The following is a 24745-nucleotide window of genomic DNA, read 5'->3' as shown; positions in this document are numbered from 1 at the left end:
AAAACTCCTTTGAACAAGCTTAAGGAGAGCTTCCCTGGAGAAATTCAAGCTAAAGAATAATGCAACTTGGATGTGCAAGAGGTCAAAATTGGAGGTAATTCACCCATGCAGCTAAAGGAAGATCCTGGGTTTTTTTCTGGGACTTGCCAACATTGTTTCTCTCTCTGGTAATCTCACTGCCAAATTCAATCCTGAGATAAACCTAAGTACATAGTGTTTATCCATCACTTCCATTTCCAGGATATTGCACAATATTTTTTATATTCATGAGATGAGTGTTACTGTGTAAACCATAGTTTCTTGCCCATTCCTTACTGCCCCTGAGCCAAGTGGCTTGCTAGGTATTTGGAGGAAATCAGTCACATAGCTGTAGATATAGCATCAGGTAGACTAAAGCACATAAGGATGGCAGATTTCCTTCAGTGAGGTTTCTTTCCAAGAAATTGATGACATACTTACTTTCAGTTTAAAAACTGAATTTGCATTGTACTAGCTGCCTTAACAGGATTTGACCATGTTGCCACAATATTAACCAAGATCTCTAAATGCTTAGTCAAGTGATATTGCCTATACACTAACAACTCACCCTGCCACACCTACTTTGAACTGGTGCTAAAATGCCTTGACCAAATTGATGACATAGCAATACCTCAAGTCTACAAAGGAATATAGAAAAATTATGGACAAACAGTTGTCAAATGATGGCATCTAGAGGAAAAATGTGAACTTGTCCATTTTGACTGACAGCAAGAATAGAGAAGCAGTATGCTATTTAAAATGGAGAGAGAGAGATTGCAGAATTTCATTAGAAAGGGATTAGGGAATCATGTGGTATAAACTACCAAAGTTGGTAAACAGCTACAGTTAATGGAATGTAATTTATTGTAAGAATGGAATACTAAATTCAGGATATTTTACACATTTGCAGAACTTAGACCACAACAGGAGTACTGTGGATGTGGTTTGACTCAAGGATAAATGTGCTAAGAAATGTATTCACTTAAAAAGCAAATGTTCACTCAACTGATTCCTAGGATGGGTTGATCTTCAGGCAAGGCTAGACTTGCATCTACTTAACAGAACAGATGCTGAAAGAAATGTTCCTTGTGGGAGAAACTAGAACAAGAATTTAACAAAGCTTTAACGTTAGGGGACTACCCATTTAAGACAGGAGAAATGGGTCAGAATGGTGGATTTTTGGAACTTTTCTTCTCTACTTCGGAGTGGAGGCAGGATTAGTGAATATTTCTAAAGGCAGTTTGTTTGATACTTAGACAATCAAAAGGTTCAGGGTAAGTTCACTGAATGAGTAGACAAGCTCAAAATAGATAAAGTGACCTATTTGTAATTTATGTAAAAACAGTCTCAATTTGGTCATTCTTACAATCCTGGTTAAGTTGCTTCAGTCTACCCTCCTATAATTGAGGTTGACCAAAGCAGTTGCTTGTACTTTCACTCAAATTACTGTTGTTCACCTATCAGACCTGTCTCTACTTTTAGACTGATTGACTCATGGTTAAGCAATATCTTAATATTAAAAGCAAACAAACATTCACCATATTTGGAAACAAGGAAGATGTGATTTTTATATTTTATTTCAATACTAGTTGCATATAGGTATTAGTTTATTTGTTCCTTATGGGATAGTCATCCAATTGCATTTCAAATATTGTTGGACCAGTATTGTGTTTCAGATGTATTCAGGTCAATTCTAACCCACAGAGAAAGCTAAGCATTTAATGGCCAACTCATTTGTATGGTTTGATGGTATTAGTTAAGCCAATACCAGTTTGCATCAAATTCTTGATTCCTCAGACACCAGGAACTAGGACAAGTGCACCTAGGAGCTCAGGTTTTTTTTTTATAAAAACAAAAAAGTATCAAACCTTCACAAAGGTAGTACAGATCCAGTCTACAAAGGCCATTTGGAAAATTGAAATAAGCGAGGAACACTCCTGCTTTTAAATTCACAAACCCAATTAAAAACAGGCTACATTACATGTTAAGAAACTGGCTAGAAGGTCGGGGGAGGAAACATCTACAAAAATATTTTCCTCAGGCCTAAGTGTCTGATAAAACATAGGAATTCTAAAAAAAACTCATCTTTCCACAGCCATGAAAGTTATTTGCAATTTGTTTGATTCCATTTTGATGTTAACAGGTGGTTTTGAAAGTCTTGTGGATATGAACCAGAGACAAGTTGTACAGATTCAGGCATGAAGAGGGACAAATACAAAATACCCTTGGGTTAGATTTCTACTCCAAGATCCTTTTGCTTAAAGGCCATCATACTTGTGCATAAGTACAAAGTACAGACCAAATCCCAGATGACCCAACATAATCTGTACAAAAGCAAAAAATCAATTTCTTGCATACAAAATAAGCCAAGGAAAAATCTTAATTCATTCAAGACACTGAGCAGCATAGCAAGTTCTGAAAAACACTGCTTAGGTTACAAAAAACACCTGGAGGCAAAAGAATAGAGCACCAAGTGATTGCAGGGACATCATGTGGTGAAGTAGTACTGATAATGTAGAGTTAACCAGGAAAACCGTTTCCCACCTCTAAGTCTGGCATACAATAGCCTGCAAAATAAAATATATTCAATTTATTTATTAGATTGTCCCATTTGGATGATAGAAAGACTGTAGGTTTGGAAAGGTGTACAGGCTCACTGGGATTAAATCTCAACATCACATTTGTGATTTTAAAAACACTTGATTAAAGCCTCAAGAAGAAACTGTTGCCTACGGCATGAGGGTCTGTAAAACAAGGACTTTAAGTGGCAAAACTAGGTAAGACTGCTGAGAATTTAACAGTGAGTATAGCTCCAGAATGTTCTTCCACATTTCAGTCAGTCAATACAGTCAACTGTAAAATTTCAAAAAGAGAAATGTATATATCCTCAAAAACTGAAGGAAATTGAGCAAGACCAGGGCAGGTATTGGGACTAATGATAGTTGTTCTTCCAAAATGGACTGAAGAGCTTGCATTCATGCCAGACACTGCACGTTGATAGAAGTGTGCAAACAAATGACACTTCAACTATCAGGTCTTATCCAAGTTGCCAAAGGCATTCCTGAACCATTATAGACACTTCTGCTTAGCAATCAGACACCAAGTCTTTAGAAAAGTAGCTAGTTAAAAATAGTAATACAAGGATGCAGATTTAATTGTAGCATTTTCAAGTGCAGTTTAAGGAAACAGTAAAATGAATAATCAATTTTTGCCTGTACATTTTAACTATTCATAATGGAGAAATTATAGTCACTTACAGGCATTCAATTGTCATGCTTTTTAAGGATCACATTTCAAATTCTATCAATCTAAATCACAGAATGAAGGCAAGTCATCTGTAGTTTATACACAATGGCAGAGAATTTACAGTAAAAAAAATTATTTAAATTTGGCCACAGGTAGGCTGGTCATTTTGATCCAGTTAGCCGAAGCTAGCTCCACAGTTTGGGCATCTCCGCTGTCGCAGTGCCAAACAAAATAGGATCCCAATTGGAAAGAATAATATTGCACACAGCACACCTAAGCAAGTGAAGTCATCTTCCAGAACACCAACTCTGTTGAAAGAAAAACAATTCGATTAAGAATGTCAACTCACTCCACACTCCCCCACTTTTACAGCAGCCAAAATAATTCAAAACATGGAATACAAATACAGTTTAAGAGTGATATTGGTGATAATAGAACTAAAACTCCAAGTATCACATGCAGACAAGTTAATTTAGGGAATACAAGCCTAAATGTTTAAAACAATTTGATAATTTAGTAGAGTAGATAGAGAGACACACTATTCCTACTGGTGAAAGGAATCCAGAAAAAAGGAGGTACAATCTTTAAAATTTGAGCTGGACTATTTTATCTAAGTTGTTAAAAAGGGAGCTGACGACCCAGTGGTATTACTGCTGGACTGCGAATCCAGAAACCTGGGTTCCAATCCTGCCATGGCAGATGATGGAATTTGAATTCTATTTTAAAAATCTGCAAGAGTTCAAAAACCACAAATCTGTTGTCAATTGTCTGGTTCACAGATGTCCTTTAGGGACAGAAACTGCCACCCTAGGTCTGGTCTGTGCAGGACTCCAGACCTACAGCAACACAGTCAACTCTTAACTGCCCTCTGGGCAATAAATGCTGGCCTAGCTTGTGATGCCTTCTTCTCATGAATTAAAAAGAAATAACAGGAAACATTTACACACTGTCCAGATTTTTTAAAATCTGCAGTCCCACAAAAGAAAACAAAAAAAGGGAGGCTGGAGGCACAACTGAAAGTGTCAGAACAAATTTCTATTGAGAAAAAGACATTGAGACATACGAGACCATAATAACTAAATGGAGGAGTCAGTTCAATCAGATCCAACTGAAAAATTTCACAGGTACTAACAGCAGTTTTGGGTGCCTTACCAAAGTAAGGATCTGTGCAAACTGAACAGACGTTATGACTCCAAAAGGGATCATAGCCAAACTGAGTCATGTTCCTGTCCTTTATCCACACACCACAGCGTGGACCTGACTTGTGTCCCCAAATCCTGGAACTGGACTTGAAATTACAATTTCTGACTCAGAGGAATGCAATTCCCAACTGAGCCAAGCAAACGCCAAATGATTAAATATCATGACACCACACCAGTGCTGCTATAACTTATATAGAACTCACTTATGACAAAAGTTTTCCTTAGTGGTCTGTTCGTGAGTGTTTCAGGACAGACTGGGGGAAGTGGGGGGGGGGGGGAAGAAGGAATGTATTATTTCAAAATCAGATTGGTAGAAACTGTAAAGAGTAGTTTAGTATTAAAACAGATTCTCTCCTGTCCCCTTTTCAAAATAAAGAGAAGGCTGCAACCAAAGCAACCATCTCTGCAATTTCATTATGAATGCAGAATTCCAATACTTACTAATTGCAGGAGCTAGGCTAAAAATGGTGGAATTGTCAGTGTATGCTGCCATTGCAACTGGGAAAGCTGGTAGTAATTTCTGGAGTCCACTTGTATGTGGTTAAAAGACTCTCAGACTCTCAGACTCTCAGACTCTCAGACTCTCAGACTCTCAGACTCTCAGACTCTCAGACTCTCAGACTCTCAGACTCTCAGACTCTCAGACTCTCAGACTCTCAGACTCTCAGACTCTCAGACTCTCAGACTCTCAGACTCTCAGACTCTCAGACTCTCAGACTCTCAGACTCTCAGACTCTCAGACTCTCAGACTCTCAGACTCTCAGACTCTCAGACTCTCAGACTCTCAGACTCTCAGACTCTCAGACTCTCAGACTCTCAGACTCTCAGACTCTCAGACTCTCAGACTCTCAGACTCTCAGACTCTCAGACTCTCAGACTCTCAGACTCTCAGACTCTCAGACTCTCAGACTCTCAGACTCTCAGACTCTCAGACTCTCAGACTCTCAGACTCTCAGACTCTCAGACTCTCAGACTCTCAGACTCTCAGACTCTCAGACTCTCAGACTCTCAGACTCTCAGACTCTCAGACTCTCAGACTCTCAGACTCTCAGACTCTCAGACTCTCAGACTCTCAGACTCTCAGACTCACTAACTGGGTTGGCAGTAACATATTGACAATGTCACTGGACAGTATTCCAGGCCACTGTTTTGGGCACATGGGCTCAATATTTCACCACAGCATATGGTGAAATAAAGTCTAGTGAAATTGAGAGCACAAAACCATTACCGATGGTCTTAAAACCCATTTGATTCACTGATACAACTGGAAGAGCTTGCCATCCTCACCTCATGTGGCCTACAACATGGGTGATTCGAATATCCAGTTGTTCATAGCTACTTTGATGTCTCAAAAGAGGAACAAACCAAATGCAACCAAGGCACCGGAAATGAATGACATTCCAGTCAACCCTGCAAAGTTCTCATTAAATCAGGAAGTTTGTACCAAAATTGGAGAGCTGTCCCCCAGACCAACAAGCAGCCAGACATCGTTTGCAAGGTACAATTTTGAGAGAATGAACATGTCCCAGGCACCACTAGTGGCTATGTCCTGATCCAAAAAGACAGATTCAGAGTTAGCGGTACAACAGTACGTGCAGACAGAAGATTTTCCCTGTGAGTCAGCAATACTGACTCATGAAGGTTCATGGCATCAAACTAAACAGGAAGCCTCCTGATTACCACTTCTCACTCACCCTCAACTAGTGAATCAATTCTCCATATTGAACACTATTAGGGAGATGCACTGAGCATGGCAAGTATACAAAGTACTCTGGTTGAGGAACTAGGTCTATTTCCCCAAGATTGACTTAGCAACAGCATCACCAATGACCAAGACCTAAAAGGACTAGCTACGAGACAGGCCAGAGGCAAGTGTTTAGGGAAGACGTACTTGGCATCATCCTCTATCTGTAACAGATGCATCTGTCCATTCAAGTATGAGTTGGGTGACCACAGTTCTTGAAGACAAAAATCCCACCCTTACATTGAGGATACCGTCCATTGTGTTGTATAGCACAACCAATATGAATTGGATAGGTTTCAAACAGCTTGCAACTCAAAAACAGAAGCATGCTTGAAGTGCTGAAGCCTCATCAGCAGAATTGTATTTAACCAATTTATAACCTCATCTCCCCCAATCTACCATTACAACTAAGCCAGAAGATCAGCTCTGGTTTAAAAAGAAGACTTGAGGACATGCTGTGAGCCACACCAGGCATACATGGAAAGGAGGCATCAATACATGTCAAGCTGTACACAGCCAAGTAATCCCACAACTAACAGATGAGATCCAAGCTCTGCAGTCCTGGCGCACACAATTTGGAATAGTGATCACTACAGGAGGCAGCTCCACAAATATTCCCATCCTCAATAATAGTAGACAAGACAAAGCTGAAGGACTGTAATCATCTTCATCCAGAATGTGGCAGTATTCTGGGAAGAAAGTGTCAAAGACTGGTGTTTCATAATTAGCCATGCCATTAACCAAGCTTTTCCGCTGTAGTTACAACACTGCTTTTCTACTCACTGTGGAAAGTTACCCAAAAAGCAGGACAAACCCAACTAGTCAATTTCTGCCCCAGGCAGAATGATGGAAGGGGTTGTCAGTGATGTCAAGCTGCACATACCCTACAATCACCTACTCTGAACTCAGTCTGGATTCTGACAAAGCCACCCAGCTTCTGATCTCGGTCTTGGTCCAAACATGCAGAAAACAGTTGAAGAGAATCAAGGGAAACAGTTCTCCAAATCAAGGCAGCATTTGACCACGTGTAACAAATAGCTTGAGTAAAATTAGAGTCAGTTGAAATTAAAAGGGGAAAAAACTCCATTGGCTGGAGTCATAGCTGACAGAGTGGGTGCGGCTAACCTCCAGCCATCTCAGCTGCAGGAGATTTCTGCAGACATTCTTCAAGGTAGCATCCTTGAGCCAACCATCTTCATTTGCTTCATTAGTGGGGATGTTCACTGATTATTACATAACATTCAGTACTATTTACCACTCATACTGAAGCAGTCCATATCAAAATAGAAGACATCATGCTTAAAATGGATGGCAAAAAAAATTCATGTCACAAGTGCTAGGCAGTGATCGTCTCCAAGAGAATTAAAAACATGAATCCTGTAACAAACCAGGAATCAGTGGGGTCTGTTGGTTCAGTTATAGAATCATTCAGCATGCAAACAGACTCTTTGGTGCCAGTCGGTCCACGCTAACCATGTTCCCAAGCTAAACTAATCCCATTTGCCTGTTTTTGGCCCATATCTCACCAAAAACTTTTCCTTTAAGTACTTATGCAAATGTCTTAAATATTGTAAATGTACCTGCATCCAACACACTGGCAGTTCATTCCATTCTTGAACCGTGTTAAAAAATTATAGTAATTACACTGGGGGCAACTTTCTCCTCACCTTAAAAGATATGCAGCCGAGTTTTGAAATCCCCTGCCCAAGGAAAAAGGCCTTGCATTCACCATATCTATACCCCTCTTGATTTTATAAGACACTACAAGGTCACCATTCAATCTTCTAAATGTCGGTGAAAAAAGTCCCAGCCTATTTTTTTATAACTCAAACACTCCATTCCCAGCAACATCCAAATTTAATATCTTTTCAATAGCAGGGCGATCAGAACTGCACACAGTACTCCAGACGAGGCCTCACCAACATTCTGCACAACCTCAACATGACATCCCAACTCCTATACTCAAAAGGAGTGAGAAACGAAGGCAAGCATGCTGAACACCTAAACTAACGTGTCTACCTGTGACAGAAGTTTCAACTAATTGTGTACCTGAACTCTAGCCATTAACTGCATGCTGCCCTTGTTTGTTTTACCAAACTGCCACACCTCACACTGATCTAAATTAAACTCCATCCACCACTCCTCAGCCCACTGACAATTGATCAAGATCTCCAATCTTAGATAACCTTCTTCACTGTCCACTACAGCAATTTTAGTATCCAAACTTGTCATGCCTCCAAAATTCTCATCCAAATAGATAATCTAAGTGACAAACATGGACCCAGCACCGATCACTGTAACACTGCTGGTCACAGACTTCCAATCCAGAAAACAATCCTCCACCACCATTCCTTCTACCATCGAGCCAGTTTTGTAGCCAATTGGCAACCTCACCCTGAATGTCATGTGATTTAACTTTAGTCTACATGGAGAACTTTCTCAAAGGCTTTACTGAAGTGCAAATAAAGAACATCCATTGCTCTGCTCGCAAATCATTTTAATTACTTCCTCAAAAACTCATTTTGTTTTTACAGGACACTACTTCCCTCACCAAAATAAACTGACTATCTGTAATTATTCCTTGCCTCTCCAAGTGCATGTAAATCGTATCTTTCAGAATCAAACAATTTACCCATTTCAGGCTTACAGTTCCCAGGCTTCTCCTCAGCTTTGCTTTAACCACCCTCTTGTCCACCAGCACCTCATGTGGTTATTGGTGATAGAAACATTTCTACTACAGTCACCATAATTTCTCCCCCAACTTTCCACAAAATCTTGGGATATACTTGATTGGGTCCAACTTTATGTATTCCAAGTCCTACAGCATTTTCCCTTTTGTAACAAACTTTTCAAAATACCAATATTTGAGTTCTCTAGCCTCCTTTTCTTTCTCCACAATAAAACAGATGCAAAATATTCATTTAGTATCTCTACCATTCCTGGGGTTCAAAACATTGATGATCTCATATTTAAGGGGCCCTATTCTTTCTCTGGTTGCTCTTAATGTATTTGAAGTCTAAATTGGCTGGAAGACCAACTTTCAACACAAGAGTGATGCCCACAGCACAGGTTCAATTCCCACACTGGTTGGAGGTCTCCATGAAAGATCACCTTAGAAGCAGAGACTCAGATTAAACCAGTCACTCCGAACACCCTAAAGTCTGGTCATATTATGGCAACTTCACTTTTACCTTGACCAGAAACTGAACTGGACCAGCCATTTAAAATACTATCACTACATGAACATTGGCAGAAGCTGGAAATACCTCACATCCCAACTCAAGTGATGCCATCTACAAGCCACAAGTCAACATGATGGAATACTCCCAACTTTCCTAGTTGACTGCAACTCTGAATAAGCAGTCTGACACCTGTGAGGACAAAACTGCTCGATTAACAGCCCTTCCACCAGCTTCAAGTTTACTCCCAGTGGCAGTACCATATGCTATCTGCAAGGTGTACTGCAATGGTTTCTTTGACAGTATCTTCTAAACCCAAGATCTCTAGAAAAAGGACAAGGGCATCACGTATGGGAATACCATCTGCAGGCTCCCTTGCACGTCTCACACCATCCTGACTTGGAACCGTGTCATTTCTTAACTGTCACTTGGTCAAAATCCTGAAACTCCCTCCCTAACATACTGCCTGCACATACCACAGACTAACACTTCTAGAAAGTGGCTTACCATTTTTTTCAAAGCCAATAATAGCTAGGCAATAAATGTTGGCTAGGCTAGTGACACACCAAAAACAGAAGACTCTGCTCTTACACAATCAAAAATTCATCTATTGTTAAAAGACAATGTTTAAAAACTACATATGAACAATTTTTTTAAAAATTACATTCAGTGAAGAAAATTGATTTAAGTTGAAAATTGCCAAAAAGGTACAGGAATTTAAGTTTACTTCAACTTTTAATCTAATTTCCATTGGTTATATCCCAACCTTTATTTCACTCAAATTTCAAGTACAATCTGTGCACTTCAGAGATAGTAAGAACTGCCAATGCTGGAGTCAGAGACAATACAGTGTGGAGCTGGAGGAACACAGCAGGTCAACAGCAGAGGAGCAAAGTTGATGATTCAAGTGGGGATCCTTCTTCAGAAGGAGGGGGGATGGGGGACGGAGCTGGGAAATAAATAGAGGAAGGTGGGGTGGGGCTGGGGACGGTGGTAAGTGAGGGCAGGTAGAGAGTGGTGATGATTGCTCAGTGGGATGGATGGGGTAGATAGGTGGAGAGAGAAGATGGACAAGTTGCCTAAACACAGGAATTCACCAGTTTTAAAATCTCCCCACCCCCAGCCTCATCCCACATTAAACCGTCCCTCTCATCCCCACCTCCTTGCCCTGACAGCTTGTCTGTCTTCTCTCCCACCAATCTGCTCCCCATTACCTACCTGCACTTACCTATCACCACCCTACCTATCTTTTGCAGCCTCGTCCCTCCCTCTTATTTCCCAGGTTCTTTTACCCTCCCACATTTCTGAAGGGTCCCGACCTAAAAACCAAAACTTTCTTGCTCCTCTGATACTGCCTGGCCTGTGTTCCTCCAGCTCCAGACCAGTGTCTGTGCACTTCATTTACTGGTTTGTTCTTTATGAATATCCTTAAAATGTGAGCGGCTTGCAGAGTCTATTTGGTGGTATCATTGCAGCTGTTTGACTAGGGATCCCTAAAATGTTTGGGGGGGGGGGCGCGAAGAGAAAGTCTTCTGCAAGCGATCATGCGATCTCTACAGTTAACATGTCATTTCATGAGTGACATATTTCAAGCCAATTTGCAACAAAAACAGAATCTCACATCAAATAATGCATTCAAGCAGTCGCAGAAGTGAGTTTTATTAGAAAGTTCAGCTGTAGACAAAATTTAAGCTACATTTCCCTCACCTTTAGAGCAAAAAAAGGTTAGAGTGGATAAAAATGAAATTGCTGTACAAGTAATAAGAGTTTACCCAGAGCCAGCAATAGTGTATTTGACTACAAGAATCAAAAGGGTTCCTATCCAGGATAGGGGTCACATGAAAGGATCGGTTCAGGCACCAGGTGAAAAAAAAAGGTTAAATATAATCCCTTTAGCTATCCGAAGCTTGCAAAAAAAACAATTCATAAGAGAACATTGAAGTAGGCAATGCAAGAGATTTGAAATAATTTCCAGTATCAGGAAAGGGTAAGAATATAAAGTTACTTAGATTTATTGAAACAAAACAACTACATTTAGTAGGCAACTTCCCATTTTCTCCAGCCATAATGCTCAAAGCAAACATTCAAATGCAGCTACTGAACTCTACACAAAACACAGATGAAGTGCTGATAAAACTCATGTACTTAAATTTAAACAGGTCCAGTAAAAGTAGCACTTCAAATATCATTCTAACCATAACAAATCCTTATAAAAGAGGACTAACTAATTCCCTCCCCTGTGACTTTAGGTTTCAATTTGAAGCACCATTTCCAAGAAGTCATGTGACCAATAGGAAGTAGTCTCTGGCTCAGTTTGAGAGAGATACAAAGTCACTGCACAGAGGCAGAGGGAGCAAGGGAGTGACAGAGAGAAGGAAGATTGGAATGCAGGGCGGGGGGAGGAGGAGAAGTGAAAAGATGGACAGGGATATGAAGGTAAAGGGTGCATGGTGATGCAAGAGAGAAGGGGCTGGATCCACAGCAGGGACATGACAAGGGTAGGGGAAGGGCATAAGAAAGCAGGAGTGAAAGGACAGGCAAGGGAGTGCGCATAAGAAAGGGAAGGGAAGGTCTGGAAAAGAAGGGGAAATAAGAGCACAAGTGCAATCTATGGAGGAGACAAAGAAAGCAGGAACTAGGAAGAGCTAATGGTGAAAGACAGGAGGAGTGAACGAGAAGTGGAGCAGGGGAAGGAGGAAATGCAAAAAAAGATGAAGTCTGACAAAGGATTGGACAAGAGAACAACTGAGACACCATTCAAGGGTAGGGGTGCTGTGCAACAGTCAAAAGTGAGATGGAACACAGTTTGGGGAGAGGGTGTAGAGAACAGTGGCAGGGGACAAGACAAAACAGTGAAGAGCAGGAGACAAGTGGCAAGGCAATAGAACCAAAGTGGTCAATAGACTACAGACCTGGGTGACTGGGGTGAAGAGAGACGGCGCGAGAGCAAAAAACAAAAGGGGAAGAGAACAGAAGGAAAAGTTGCAGGAAGAACAGGGAGCCAAGTCAAGACGGGTGCAAGAGTCCAAAAGGAGAGAGAAATTAGGAAAGGGAATATCAGGGAACAGGAAGGCAGACAAAGAAAAGGAAATAGAATGAGAGAGCAAATAAAGGCAAGATGTTAGGGTCCGAGGAAAAATAAGTACGGTCTCTAAGCTGGAATCAGGTAATGTGGAAAACTTGTGTAAGCCTGAGAACAATTCATGACAGGAAATCAGATCAAGAGTTAGAGAGACAGAAAAACCAAACTGGATATTTTCCAACATACTACTCTAAATACTGCCACAGTTCAGAAACCAATCCTGAATTCTGAAGGACATGCAATCACATGAGCTTGGCTATTCACCTTACAGAAGTGAGATTCCATTAGTGTTAAAAAAATTCAAACTTGAAATATGGAAATCAACCATTTGGGAAGCTTCTGAATCCTTTTAGAACTCCAGCTGTGTTTCAGTTCCCTACATGCCAAGTTTCACCAAATTTGATTCCAACAGTAAAATAATTCAAATTACCAAAGCTTGTTTTTCCACTTGAGAGCAGTCACAACACTCCCGTTAATAACAGTGGTTCAGTGAATAACACGTGCCTTGGAGTTAGAAGGTTATAGGCTTGTGTTCCACTCGGAGAGATCTGGGTACAAGATTCAGTTTCAGACTTCAGTGTTATACTAATAGAGTGTTGTGTTGTCAGAGGTACAGTCTAAGTGAGATTTTAAAATCAAGGACCTATCAGTTGATCTAACAGATGCCATGAAACAGTTCTGTAAGACAGTTATCCCAAGATTTGACTGACATTTATCACCACAAAAATCAATAAGTGGTTAATAGTCACCAGACCATAGCGCTGCTCCGAGAGATGCCTTGTGGTGCTTTAAACAGATTCACCAAATATCAGGTGAAGAGTTTAAAAAAAAAGACACCCTTTTTGGTATACACAGTTCTCCTATAAAACAATCATTGCGTTCTTGTGACTGTGCTACAGAAAGTCAAAGGAAAAAACGCTATACTGCACAATAGAAAGTTAGTGTTACCCATAAGTGTTACCCATACAATGTCCACTAATCAATCACATTACAGCCAATTTGCATTAACAAACCACACTTTATTGCATAAATACCTGGACACTTAGCGAGTGTGGGAATCGAGCCTGCGCTGTTGGCACTCAGCATTCCAAACCAGCCATTTAGCCAACTGAGCTAACTGACTATCCAATTAATACATCATTATCACACTGCTGTTTGCAGGAGCTTGTGGTTTATAAGTTGGTGCCATGCTTCTTACATTATGACAACTCCCTGCAGCTCAGGAGTGTTTTATTGGCTATAAAGCACGATTGATAGCATACATTGTGAGTGGCACTAAATAAATGCAAATATTTATTCTACTGTACAGCAAATGGACACAAGGAGCAAAGTGTTACTGGATTTGTCAATTTAAGACTTATTGTTTGGTTAACAGCTGAGGCCTGGAATTAAACCTGGAGCCTTCTGGTAGGCCCTGTCTTCATGTTGTTTGTAAGTTCGATGAACAAGATGCAGAGCAATCAATTCACATTATCCCCAAAATGACAACAACTCAAGGACCTGGTCTGGACCTTCTGTCATCTATGCAGCTCACCAGGTAAAACTTGCTGAACTACCAATGAGTTTGGCCAATGGTTATAAACACAGTAACAGAATTGAAACTGGGGTAGAGTTTTAGCAATTGGAGGATTCCACCCAACTGCATCATGATCAGTTAGAGACATATTCACAGGTTCACCCATCTTTAGAGGGCCATGGATAAAAGCATTGTCATTGACAACTGCCTACAAGATTGAAGCTATGCAAGAACAAATTAACACTTAAATAAAGCCAAATTAATCCACAAAAGCTAGAATCTTTGCACATTTGCCCCAAAGATGCTTGAAAATAAACTCATGATGACAGCTCAGCATGACATCACCACACTGCATTCTTGCTGGAATAGAAACGCAAGGCATGACAAATATCATTTCCATTGGGTAGAGCAAGTGACTTGGACAGAGGATTTTATTATAAATCCCAGTCAGTGGCCTCAAAAATGAATACTATGCTTTAAATAAAGTACAAGTTTGGATACCAATATGCAGTTCGAAAAAACAACTTTCAATTCCTAAAAGCTACAGAGAACAGCAAACTGCCAGTAATTAATCTCAATCTAGAATAGCAAGCAGGTGTTCAAGTGGTGTTTCTTCAAGAATGGGGTAAAAAGGTCCAAACCAAAGATTCCTACACCAGTCTGGAAAACACAGCAACCCAACAGAAGCACCACTTATTCACAGTTCTACAGATAAGTGGAAACCTAAATTCTAAACCAGGATTTACTTTTAATGATTAGGCTGACAGTTTATTCCATTGGGAGTTCCTTTCTTCACAATGGGGTCAAATGGTATCCTTGTGCTGCAAAATTCTATGAATTAAAATTAACAAAACGACATTTCATTTGATACAAAGTGAATCAATTACATATCAATAGCAAAATTTCAAACTGAGAATCAACCTAGAGGCAATAAAAAAATCAAATCCACTTTTACTGAAGTACTATTTGATGAATTACAAGCCACTTTTGAACATCCACTAAGTTGCCCCTAGGGAAAAAGAAACACTACAAACATTAAGCGTTGAAGGATCAGTTCTGATATTCCTCAGCACATTGTGGATATAATATTTACTGTATCACTGAAATAGCCAGTGGCTAGTTGGTTTTCTAAGTTAGAACAGATCACTTAGAACAACTTCATATGGCTGTACAGCAGTTCAGGAAATTTGTGGTTGAACGCATCATGGAAGTTAAAGTTCTTAATCCATAATGGCCAGCTGCAGCATAGTAGTGGTATTACTGTCGCTGAGCCAGGAGACCCAGATTCAAGTGCCACCTACTCCAGACATTTATCAGCTGTCTTTGAAAGTATGCAAGTGTAATGTTACCCAAATATGAACTGTAAAAATAACACCGAGAGTGTACAGTTGAGAGGTGAGATCCACCAGTGCAGGCCTCCAGAAATCCCTGCAAGTTTGAGATCAGGAGTTGTTCCTAGAATGAACATTGACAGAGGTTTGGGGCAAATCTGGATATTGTGAAATGAGGGGGTAGGGGAATGGAGTTTAATGATATTCAGCTCCACCATAACACCTTGCACCACCCCCCCAATCTCTATTCTGGAGATAAAATTTAAGGGATCTGTGATTCAGATATTCACGATTCCAAAGTATAATCCCAGACTTGACATCCAGGTTAAGTTTCGCATCTACCATGGAAATGGCCACAATGTTCAGGTCATAACCTGCTTTCAGTGATGTTCTTAGTCAACATGAAGTCCAAGGAGTGAAACGCCTTCATTCACTTGTTGGCGTGTGCTTATGGTGCAGTGGTAGCATCCCTACCTCAGAACCAGGAAAGCCAGGTTCAAGTCCCAATTGCTTCAGGTGGAGTAGTAACATTTCTGAATAGGTTGAATAGAAAATAAGAATGCAATCCACAACCGCTGCTCAATGTACCAGGCAGTTTGGACCACGTTGGAGGAGCTTACATTGCAGAGATGGGCAGGAAGATGTCGATTCAAAATGTAGGAAGGGGTTTAGAAAGCGCAAGGCCAAATTCTTGTTGCTTTGGAGTTTGCACAATTCTCCCCATGTCTGCCTGGGCTTCTACTAGGCACTCTAGATTCCTCCCACAGTCCAAAGATATTAGGTGAATTGGCCAGACTAATTACCTGCATTATCCACAAATATGTAATTTAGGTGGATTATATAAGGGAAGTGCAGGGTTACAGGGTTCAGGTAGGGAGCTAACTCTGGGTCTGGGTAGTATGCCGGTCGCAGGGTCAGTGCCGATTCAGTGGGCCAAATGGCCTATTTCTACACTACAGGGATCCAATTCAATGATATTTCTTAACTCATATGAAGCAATATGTTGTCATAATACATTTCCCAACCATTGTGACACCTCAAAATTGACAGCTTTCTGAGAGGGTATGTTCTTTGTAATCGTAAACTCACTCAAGCACAGCTTACTTTTTTTAAAGGGGAAAGTGCTTCATTGTTACCTGCAAGCTGGACAGCCACCGACCACTACAACTGAAGCTGCAGCTGGCTGCTGGATAATGGTGTAAGTGTTTGAGTAGTTCGATCCTGGACACACAGGGGGCTGGATACCTGCAGGAGCTGGAGGTACATAGCCTACAAAACAGAAAGGGACATTAGCTAAAAGCATTTAGCATTTCAAAACCTCACTAAATTCCATGAAGTAACTACATTCCCCTCTTTCCCCACCCAAAAATCCATTATCTTCATTTAAATAATCCCATTAATCAAGCAATGTCATCAATACCCATGTCAACTTTAATACAATTAATAGCATTTAAATCACAAAATCCATTTTAAAGTAGCGATCTGTACAGCAAGATTAAGAATTGACCACTTTCAACAACTAATAGCCTAGCAATCCACCTAGAGACACCTCCAGAATATTTAAAGCAGTATCCGCATTTGTAATAAAAATTTAAATTTCGGATTGTGATTTTAAAATAATCCACTGATCATCACAAATTAACAGTCTTGCCCACCCAGCCTCTCCAAACACAATTACTAAGTTAAACGTTCAATACTGATACAAACGTGAACAAATATTTGTCAGGTGATTTCGAAGTTTCAATGCAATTACATGCACCCTCCCATTATTTCGCTCCGACTCTAAGGAGGGATTAGACTGGCTTTACCCATGTACGCGATATAAATAAGAAAGGGTGGGCACACCTGAGGCCGGGTAAGAGTATGGGGGGGGCTGGTATCCAGGCGGTGGGATGGTCCCGTAGGTCTGGCCGTAGTCGTAGCCCCCCTCCGGCACTGCAGCGTACGCGGGTGGCCTCTCCTGCAAGAGGGGCTTGTTATCCATGGGTGGGGAAGGAGAGCGGGAGCCGAGAGGAAGCAACAGCAGCGGCGCCGCTCAGCCCTGGAGCGAGGATTTAGGCCACCGGGATAGAACGGAAACTCTCTCTATGCAGGAGGGTTTCCCAGGAGCTGGACAGTGGGTAAAAGTAACCTTTACCGCCACCGGGGGAAATCGCCGCCCTATCTCTCAGGAATTGTAGCACTAAGTTCGACATGCGCACTCCGGGGATTCCCCCCCAAACTCGATACAAAAAATCACAAGATACGTGTCACATGACATCAGGCAACGTGACTTCCGTAACAGTCCTTAAAGGGACTCTGCTTTCTATTTTAGATTTAATGCTGTTTGAGTCAATAAAACAGACCGTTGGTCCAACAAGTCCATGACGACTATGTTTCCAAACTAAATTAGTCCCATTTGTCTGCGTTTGGCCTTTACCTCTGCAAACGTTCCCTCTTCGTGTACTTATCGAAATGTCTTTTAAATGTTGTAACTGTACCTATATCCACCAATTTCTCTGGCAGCTCATTTCACACACGAACCACTCTGCCGTTAAAAAGTTGCCTCTCGTGTCCTTTTTTAAAATCTTTCTCCACTTATCTTAAAATATGACCCTGTAGTTTTGAACTTCCCCATCCTAAAGAAAAGACTCCTGTCATTCACTACATCAATGCTTGTCATGATTTTATAAACCTCAACAAGGTCACTCCTCAACCTCCCACACTCCAGTTAAAGAAGTCCCAGCCTTTCCAGTCTATTTTTATATCTGAAGCCCTCCATTCCTGGTAAGAGATAGTAGGAACTGCAGATGCTGAAGAATCTGAGATAACAAGGTGAAGGTTCGAGGCCCGAAACGTCAGCTTTCCAGCTCCTCTAATGCTGCTTGGCCTGCTGTGTTCATCCAGCTCTGCACCTTATTCCTGGTAACACCCTGTTTTAGATAAAAGGCTTCCTTCCATATCCTGTTATTTCTTTCAGGAAGCCTACTGAGCCCAAATTTGCAACATTTGTGCCACAGTAAATGTTAGGCATTTTCCATCTTCCCTTGATATTTACCATCACTGAACACTTCCACCAGCAACATCCTGGGGGTGGGTCATTAACCAGAAACTTGTGATCCAGCCATATAAATGCTGTGGCTGCAAGAGCAAGAGAGTGAGGCAAGGATGCTACCCTGACCATGGGAGAGCAACAGCACTGTCCATACTGCAGGAGTAATGATGGGGTACAACTTTCCATGGGAGAATTTTAAACCTATAGATCAACGTGTAGCCCAAATAATACAAGAGCTGTCCATGACCCAATTTTGAAGAGTGACTCAATACTAGATACAAGACTACATTCTAGGGGATTCACAAAATTTGGGGTAGCCACTGCTAAGGCCTAATGGGCAAAGAACACTGTTTGAGGCTCCCTCACCATTGTATAATGTGGGATTGGAATCTGAGAAAATCTTTTAATTATAGGTAGCAGAGAATGCTTTGATGTGAAATATAAGTATACTATAAATATAATACATAATTGTTAGTATAGTAAGGCATTTAGAGTGCCACATGCTGTGTTGAAATAAAATGAAAAGTGCACTTTGTAATATAAAATTTAAACTCTTCCATAATCAATCTGCAAATGTATGTGAAAAGTATCTGAAAATGTCTAGTCTTCAACATTTGATTTTGAATGTAACACATGTAGCCTACAACAAATATATTTTTAAAAGGCTGCATTCTGCTGACAATTTGAGCACATTTTTAAGACCTCAGTTTTAATGTAGCGGACAAAAGCTCCATGTGTTTTTCTTCTACAATGACAAGGGTATCTGTTATCAACCTACCTAGCTAAGAGGTCATTACAGCCTTAGTATATCATGTGACCACAAAGAGGACTAGCAGCTTACCTCAGCTTCTTATTTACAAAGACTAACAGAGGAGCTCTGGAAAATCAAGAGACCCAGCTACTGCAATTCCACATTTACATTGTAGTTAATGGAATGTCAACATAGTTAAAAAAGAATAAGGTAGCCTCACAAGATTGTTAAAAGGGAAACCACAGCTGTTTGGTTAGCAAATAACACTAGAATAGTCCATCTACCATAAATGTCTCAGTTTTATTTCTATGTTTGAGGTACAGGACAAACTCTCCAGTGGAGTCATAACTAGCGGAAAGGAAGAGAATTGTGGTTGAGGCCAATCAAATAAAGTCAGCTTCACAACATTGCAGGACTCCTGTCTGATCTTATTGTAACCTTTATAACCTTTCAACCCCTTACTGAACAGAATATAACTTAAAACCAAGTATTGTTCAATTGACAGGACTTATACAACTAAAACTAGGGCCTTGGGTAGTATTGTAGAACAAGAGAGACCTAGGGGTTCAGGTACAAAATTCTTTGCTATTTGCATCACATGTAGACAGGCATGCTTGCCTTCATTGCTCAGACCTTTGAGTATGGGAGTTGGGACACAATGTTGAGGTTATTCAGGACATTGGTGAGGCCTCTTCTGAAGCATTCTGTCCAGTTCTGGTCATCATTTTGTAGTAGAGATATTATTAAGCTGGAGAGGGTTACAAGGAATGGAGAGAGTTTGAGTTATAAGGAGAGGCTTGGACTCATTTTCACTGAAGCCTAGGAGGTTGAGAGATGGCCTTATGGAGGTTTATAAAATCTTGAGTGGAATAAATAAAGTGAATAGTAGGTATCTTTTCACTAGGTTGGGGGAATTCCAAGACCAGGGGGCATATCTTCAAGGTGAGAGGAGAAAGATTTTAAAAATATATTTTGTTTTTTAAACGTAGTGGTTCATGTGTGGAATGAACTTTCAGAGGAAGTGATGAATGTGAATAAAGTTATAACATTTAAAAAATGTTTAGGTAAGTGCATGAATAATAAAGGTTTTGAGAGATACCATACAAGCGTAGGCAGGTGGGACTAGTTTAGTTTGGGGTTATGGTCAGCACAGGCTGGTTGGATCGAAGGGTCTGTTTCCATGTTGCAAGACTCTATGAAACATTCAAGAGGATATTGGATAAATATTTGTATGGTGTTAGTATTTCTACCTCTAAGACATCCACTTCCTCTAAAGGTCTATAATAACATCTCTGTGCAAGGATATGGGGGGGGGGGGGAAGTTAATTGGTACAAGATAATGGTGCTTAATTAAAAAGCAGAATGAACTGAATGGTCTTTTTCTGAGCCATATCAAATCGGTGAAGAATCAATCCAAATCTGCCTTAAAAATATTCATAGACCTTGCTTCCACAACTTTTGTAGAAGAGTTCCAACGACCCACAACCTTCAGAGGAAAAAGTGCCAAATCCTTTTTCCAAACAGTCAACCCCTGATTTTAGGCTTACCCCTAATACAAGATTCGCTCATGAGGAAACGCCCACTCACACGTACCTTTACATAACCCCTCAGGATTTTAAGTTCTTTCTATATTGATTAAGGTTTTCAATCCCTCTTTCAGAACATTTCTATACCCAAAATTTCACACATCCTTCTTCAGTGCTCTAAGATCCTTTCCCTTTAAGCTCAATAGGATAGTATTTCAAAAATACCAAAAAATTACGGATATTGGGAAATTATGAACAAAAACAAGAATGGCTGGCAAACTCAGCAGTTCTAGCAGCATCTGCGGAGAGAAAGCAAAGTCTCTACTTCAGCATCAGCTGCTTAGGGGCGGGCACTTCACCTGCACGTGTAGTACGAAACGTCAGCGTGCAACGGCCACATCTGATTGACATGTGGCTGCCCAATCACGATCTCAGCGTCAACAGAGCCAACGAATCGAGCGTGTCGAAGGGTGGGGCTCAACGGCTCGCTGGCCGTCGTCAAGGGAGAAGGTTCCGGAAGCCGAGTCTGGTTTGAATGGTGAGAATTTACCTTCGTCTGTCTGCTTATGAGGGTATCATCCAAAGCCGGCAGCAAGACTCTGTTATCCTAGAGGTTGGAGGGGCGAGGTGGAGGCATGTACAAAGATGAGATCCGATTTAGAGAAGATTCCTTCACAGATGCGGGCTCTGACCCGTTTAGATGTGGTCGGTCCCCTCGACAGTGGGCTCTGACCCGTTTAGATCTGGTCGATCCCCTCGACAATGGGCTCTGACCCGTTTAGATCTGGTCGGTCCCCTCAACAGTGGGCTCTGACCCGTTTAGATGTGGTCGGCCTCCTCGAGAGTGGGCTCTGACCCGTTTAGATCTGGTCGGTCCCCTCGACATTGGGCTCTGACCCGTTTAGATGTGGTCGGTCCCCTCGACAATGGGCTCTGACCCGTTTAGATGTGGTCCGTTCCCTCAACAGTGGGCTCTGACCCGTTTAGATCTGGTCGGTCCCCTCGACATTGGGCTCTGACCCGTTTAGATGTGGTCGGTCCCCTCGACAGTGGGCTCTGACCCGTTTAGATGTGGTCGGTCCCCTCAACAGAGGGCTCTGACCTGTTTAGATGTGGTCGGCCTCCTCGACAGTGGGCTCTGACCCGTTTAGATGTGGTCGGCCCCCTCGACAGTGGGCTCTGACCCATTTAGATGTGGTCGGTCCCCTCGACAGTGGGCTCTGACCCGTTTAGATGTGGTCGGTCTCCTTGAGAGTGGGCTCTGACCCGTTTAGATGTGGTCGGTCCCCTCGAGAGTGGGCTCTGACCCGTTTAGATGTGGTCGGTCCCCTCAACAGAGGGCTCTGACCTGTTTAGATGTGGTCGGCCCCCTCGACAGTGGGCTCTGACCCGTTTAGATGTGGTTGGCCCCCTCAACAGTGGGCTCTGACCTGTTTAGATGTGGTCGGCCCCCTCGACAGTGGGCTCTGACCCGTTTAGATGTGGTCGGCCCCCTCGACAGTGGGCTCTGACCCGTTTAGATGTGGTCGGCCCCCTCGACAGTGGGCTCTGACCCGTTTAGATGTGGTCGGTCCCCTCGACATTGGGCTCTGACCCGTTTAGATGTGGTCGGTCCCCTCGAGAGTGGGCTCTGACCCGTTTAAACGTGGCCACTTGAAGAGAATAGCCTGACCCATTTAAAGTCATTTAAACATAGTCCGTTTGAAAGTGGACTTTCATCTATTTAAAGTTAGCTACCTTGCAAGCGGGCTATGATCCATTTAAAGGCCACATCTTTCACTGAGCTTTGATCCATTTCAAGAAAGCGGGTTCAGACCTGTTTCGCGGCTCAACCCTGGAGGAGTGGGTTACTTGGTTGCACTGTTATCTGTTTGTTAATGAAAATATTTTTAAGAATTAATTCACAGCATCAGGGTATCATTGGGTATGCCAACATTTATTGCACATCCCAGAGTTAACTACATTGCTGTGGGCCTGGACTCTCGTGTAGGCCAGACCAGTAAGAATGGCAGTTTCTTTCACTAGTGGACATTATAGAACCAATGAGTTTTTTCCGAATAATCAGCAGCGGTTTCACATTCATCATTAGATTATTGATTCCAGACTTCTATTGAATTGCCATGCCAAGTTCCCTTGTTTTCAGAAATCTGACTTAAATTCTTGAAGACCTAAGCTTTGGAATTATTTCCCTAAATCTATTTTTTTTGTCTCTTCTTTAAGATGGTCCTTAAAACCTACCTCTAACTAAATTTTTGGTAATTGTTCCAATACCTCACGTGATTTAATAAACATGTCTGATCTATGATATGCCTGTGTGCCTTGGGGCTTTTTACTACGTTAAATATAAAAGTCTTTTTTTTTATATAAGTTGTTTATATTAACAAACAGCTGACTCCTGGGAAATTCTTTTTGACTTTTTTTGAGTCATTCACACCTCATCTGACTGACAAATGCTTATGAGCATAGATACAGTTGAAATGTGGGCTACCAAACATTACCTGACCCGCAACCTTGGGAAGACCACCTGTAACCATTGAGAACGATAGATTTTACTACCAATATTTACTTTGTAAAGGTGTCAACTTGTGTCTATTTATTTAAATTTCAGTCCTTTGGCTTAATATCTGAATAGTTGTTTAAAAAATGCTTGAACAACCTGACCCCATCCAAAATGTCAATATTTCAGAAAATATAAATATAATAGAGGACTATGAACTCACTTGGCTAAATGGCTACTCTGTGGTTCACAATAATGCCAACAGTCTAAGATTCAGGGGTGGCACTGTGGCTCAGTGGTTAGCACTGCTACCACACCGTGCCAGGGACCCGGGTTTGATACAAACCTCAGCTGTCTGTCTGTGTGGAGTTTACATGTTCTCCCTGTATCTGCGTGGAATTCCTCTGGGTGCTCCAGTTTCCTCCCACAGTTTGAAGATGTGCAGCTTAGGTGACTGGCCATGCTAAATTGCCCATAGGATCCAGGGATGTGCAGGCTGGATGGATTACAAGGATAAAGTCGGGGTGTGGGTCTGGGTGAGATACTGTTCAGAGGATTGATGTGATGGCCTGAATGAACTGCTTCCACACTGTAGGGCTTCTATGATTCTTATTCTGGCTGACCAAGATGGATTTGAGATCTGCATCTTTGCCATGTACTGAGGAACGAAGGTAATGGCAAGTCATCACTCAAAACATCTTTGAGTGAAGCTTTACCAGACAATGAATCAAAGATCTGTCATTGTGCAGAGCAGACATTGAACGGTAAGTAGCTGTATTTTACAGATTAATGCAGCAACTTCAATTTTTAAAGTTGATTTATTTTAGACAAAGGGGCATGAGCCAAAAGATAACTACAAGAAAACTGATTGGGGTGATTTTGAGATGGTGGGGAGAGTTGGATTGGGTCTCAATGAGTCACGTGGTTTCTAAGGCTGCAAGATGTAGAGATGCTGGTGTTGGACTGGGATGGACAAGATCAGAAGTCACATGACACAAGGTAATAGTCCGACAGGTTTGTTTGAAATCAAAAGCCTTTGGAGCACTATTCCTTCTTCAGATGAAGTGAAGAAAAGCACACAGGCACAGAATTTATAGGCAAAGTGATCAAAAGATCATACAAATGGTGTGAGTGGAGTGTTGACAGGCTGAATAATAAGTCTCTGTAGGTGATTAGAAGTGTCAAATGGTGTGATTGAAGTGTCAAGAGCTGCACAGCAAGTGAATTGAGGTAGAGAGATAATTACAAAAAACTAAAAATAAGATGGTGCTAGAGACAAGCCAATTGGCTAGATTAACAATACGTATGAGTCGCATGCCAAGAGTCTAACCAAAGTAACATGTAATCCAAAATTGTACAACAAATTAAGGTAGAGAAATCATAACAAGTTATTAAGGTGATGGTGTCATAACAGGACAGTAAGGAAGATTTTACAGCTACAGATCAGTGTGGTGGAGTTACAGAGGAGCAGTGCTTCAAAAGCTTCTGATTTCAAATAAACCTGTTAGATTATAACCTGGTGTCATGTGACTTCTGATTTTAGGCTGCAGTATGTCAGGAAGTATCCTTTGAGTTCTCAGATACAATCACATGTGTAAACAAGATCTGTGCTAGTTCAT

The 24745-nt window shown here is 41.4% G+C and overlaps 2 protein-coding genes across 3 annotated transcripts in view; one reads left to right on the top strand and one right to left on the bottom strand.

Annotated features, from left to right (window-relative positions):
* Positions 1-1841: 1841 nt before the first annotated feature.
* On the bottom strand, positions 1842-17571 carry bri3 (brain protein I3). Its single transcript, XM_048551909.2, has 3 exons — positions 17164-17571; positions 16455-16587; positions 1842-3572 (listed from the first exon to the last, which is right to left on the bottom strand). Exons 1-3 carry the CDS (start codon positions 17300-17302, stop codon positions 3440-3442), a joined length of 405 nt encoding a protein of 134 aa, XP_048407866.1. The 5' UTR covers positions 17303-17571; the 3' UTR covers positions 1842-3439.
* Positions 17572-21076: 3505 nt separating this feature from the next.
* Positions 21077-24745, top strand: part of tecpr1a (tectonin beta-propeller repeat containing 1a) — a 92461-nt gene continuing 88792 nt past the window's right edge. For both annotated transcript variants that reach the window (XM_048551604.2, XM_048551603.2), the window contains exons 1-2: positions 21077-21167; positions 23722-23890. The gene's annotated coding sequence lies outside the window, so the exon portion shown is untranslated. The remainder of the gene's footprint in view (positions 21168-23721; positions 23891-24745) is intronic.

Source organism: Stegostoma tigrinum, chromosome 23, assembly GCF_030684315.1.
Source record: "Stegostoma tigrinum isolate sSteTig4 chromosome 23, sSteTig4.hap1, whole genome shotgun sequence".
Taxonomy (NCBI): Eukaryota; Metazoa; Chordata; class Chondrichthyes; order Orectolobiformes; family Stegostomatidae; genus Stegostoma; species Stegostoma tigrinum.
Note: the sequence above shows the minus strand (reverse complement) of the source record. Positions and strands in the feature narration are given on the sequence as shown.

Bases quoted from the DNA above. Each gene is read 5' to 3' on its own strand.
- bri3 (XM_048551909.2), bottom strand. From the start codon at position 17,302: ATGGATAACAAGCCCCTCTTGCAGGAGAGGCCACCCGCGTACGCTGCA. The intron at 16,588-17,163 runs GTGTGCCCACCC...TCTGTTTTGTAG, and splicing joins ATACTCTTACCCGGCCTCAG to GCTATGTACCTCCAGCTCCT. The intron at 3,573-16,454 runs GTAACAATGAAG...TTCTTTCAACAG, and splicing joins GGTGGCTGTCCAGCTTGCAG to AGTTGGTGTTCTGGAAGATG.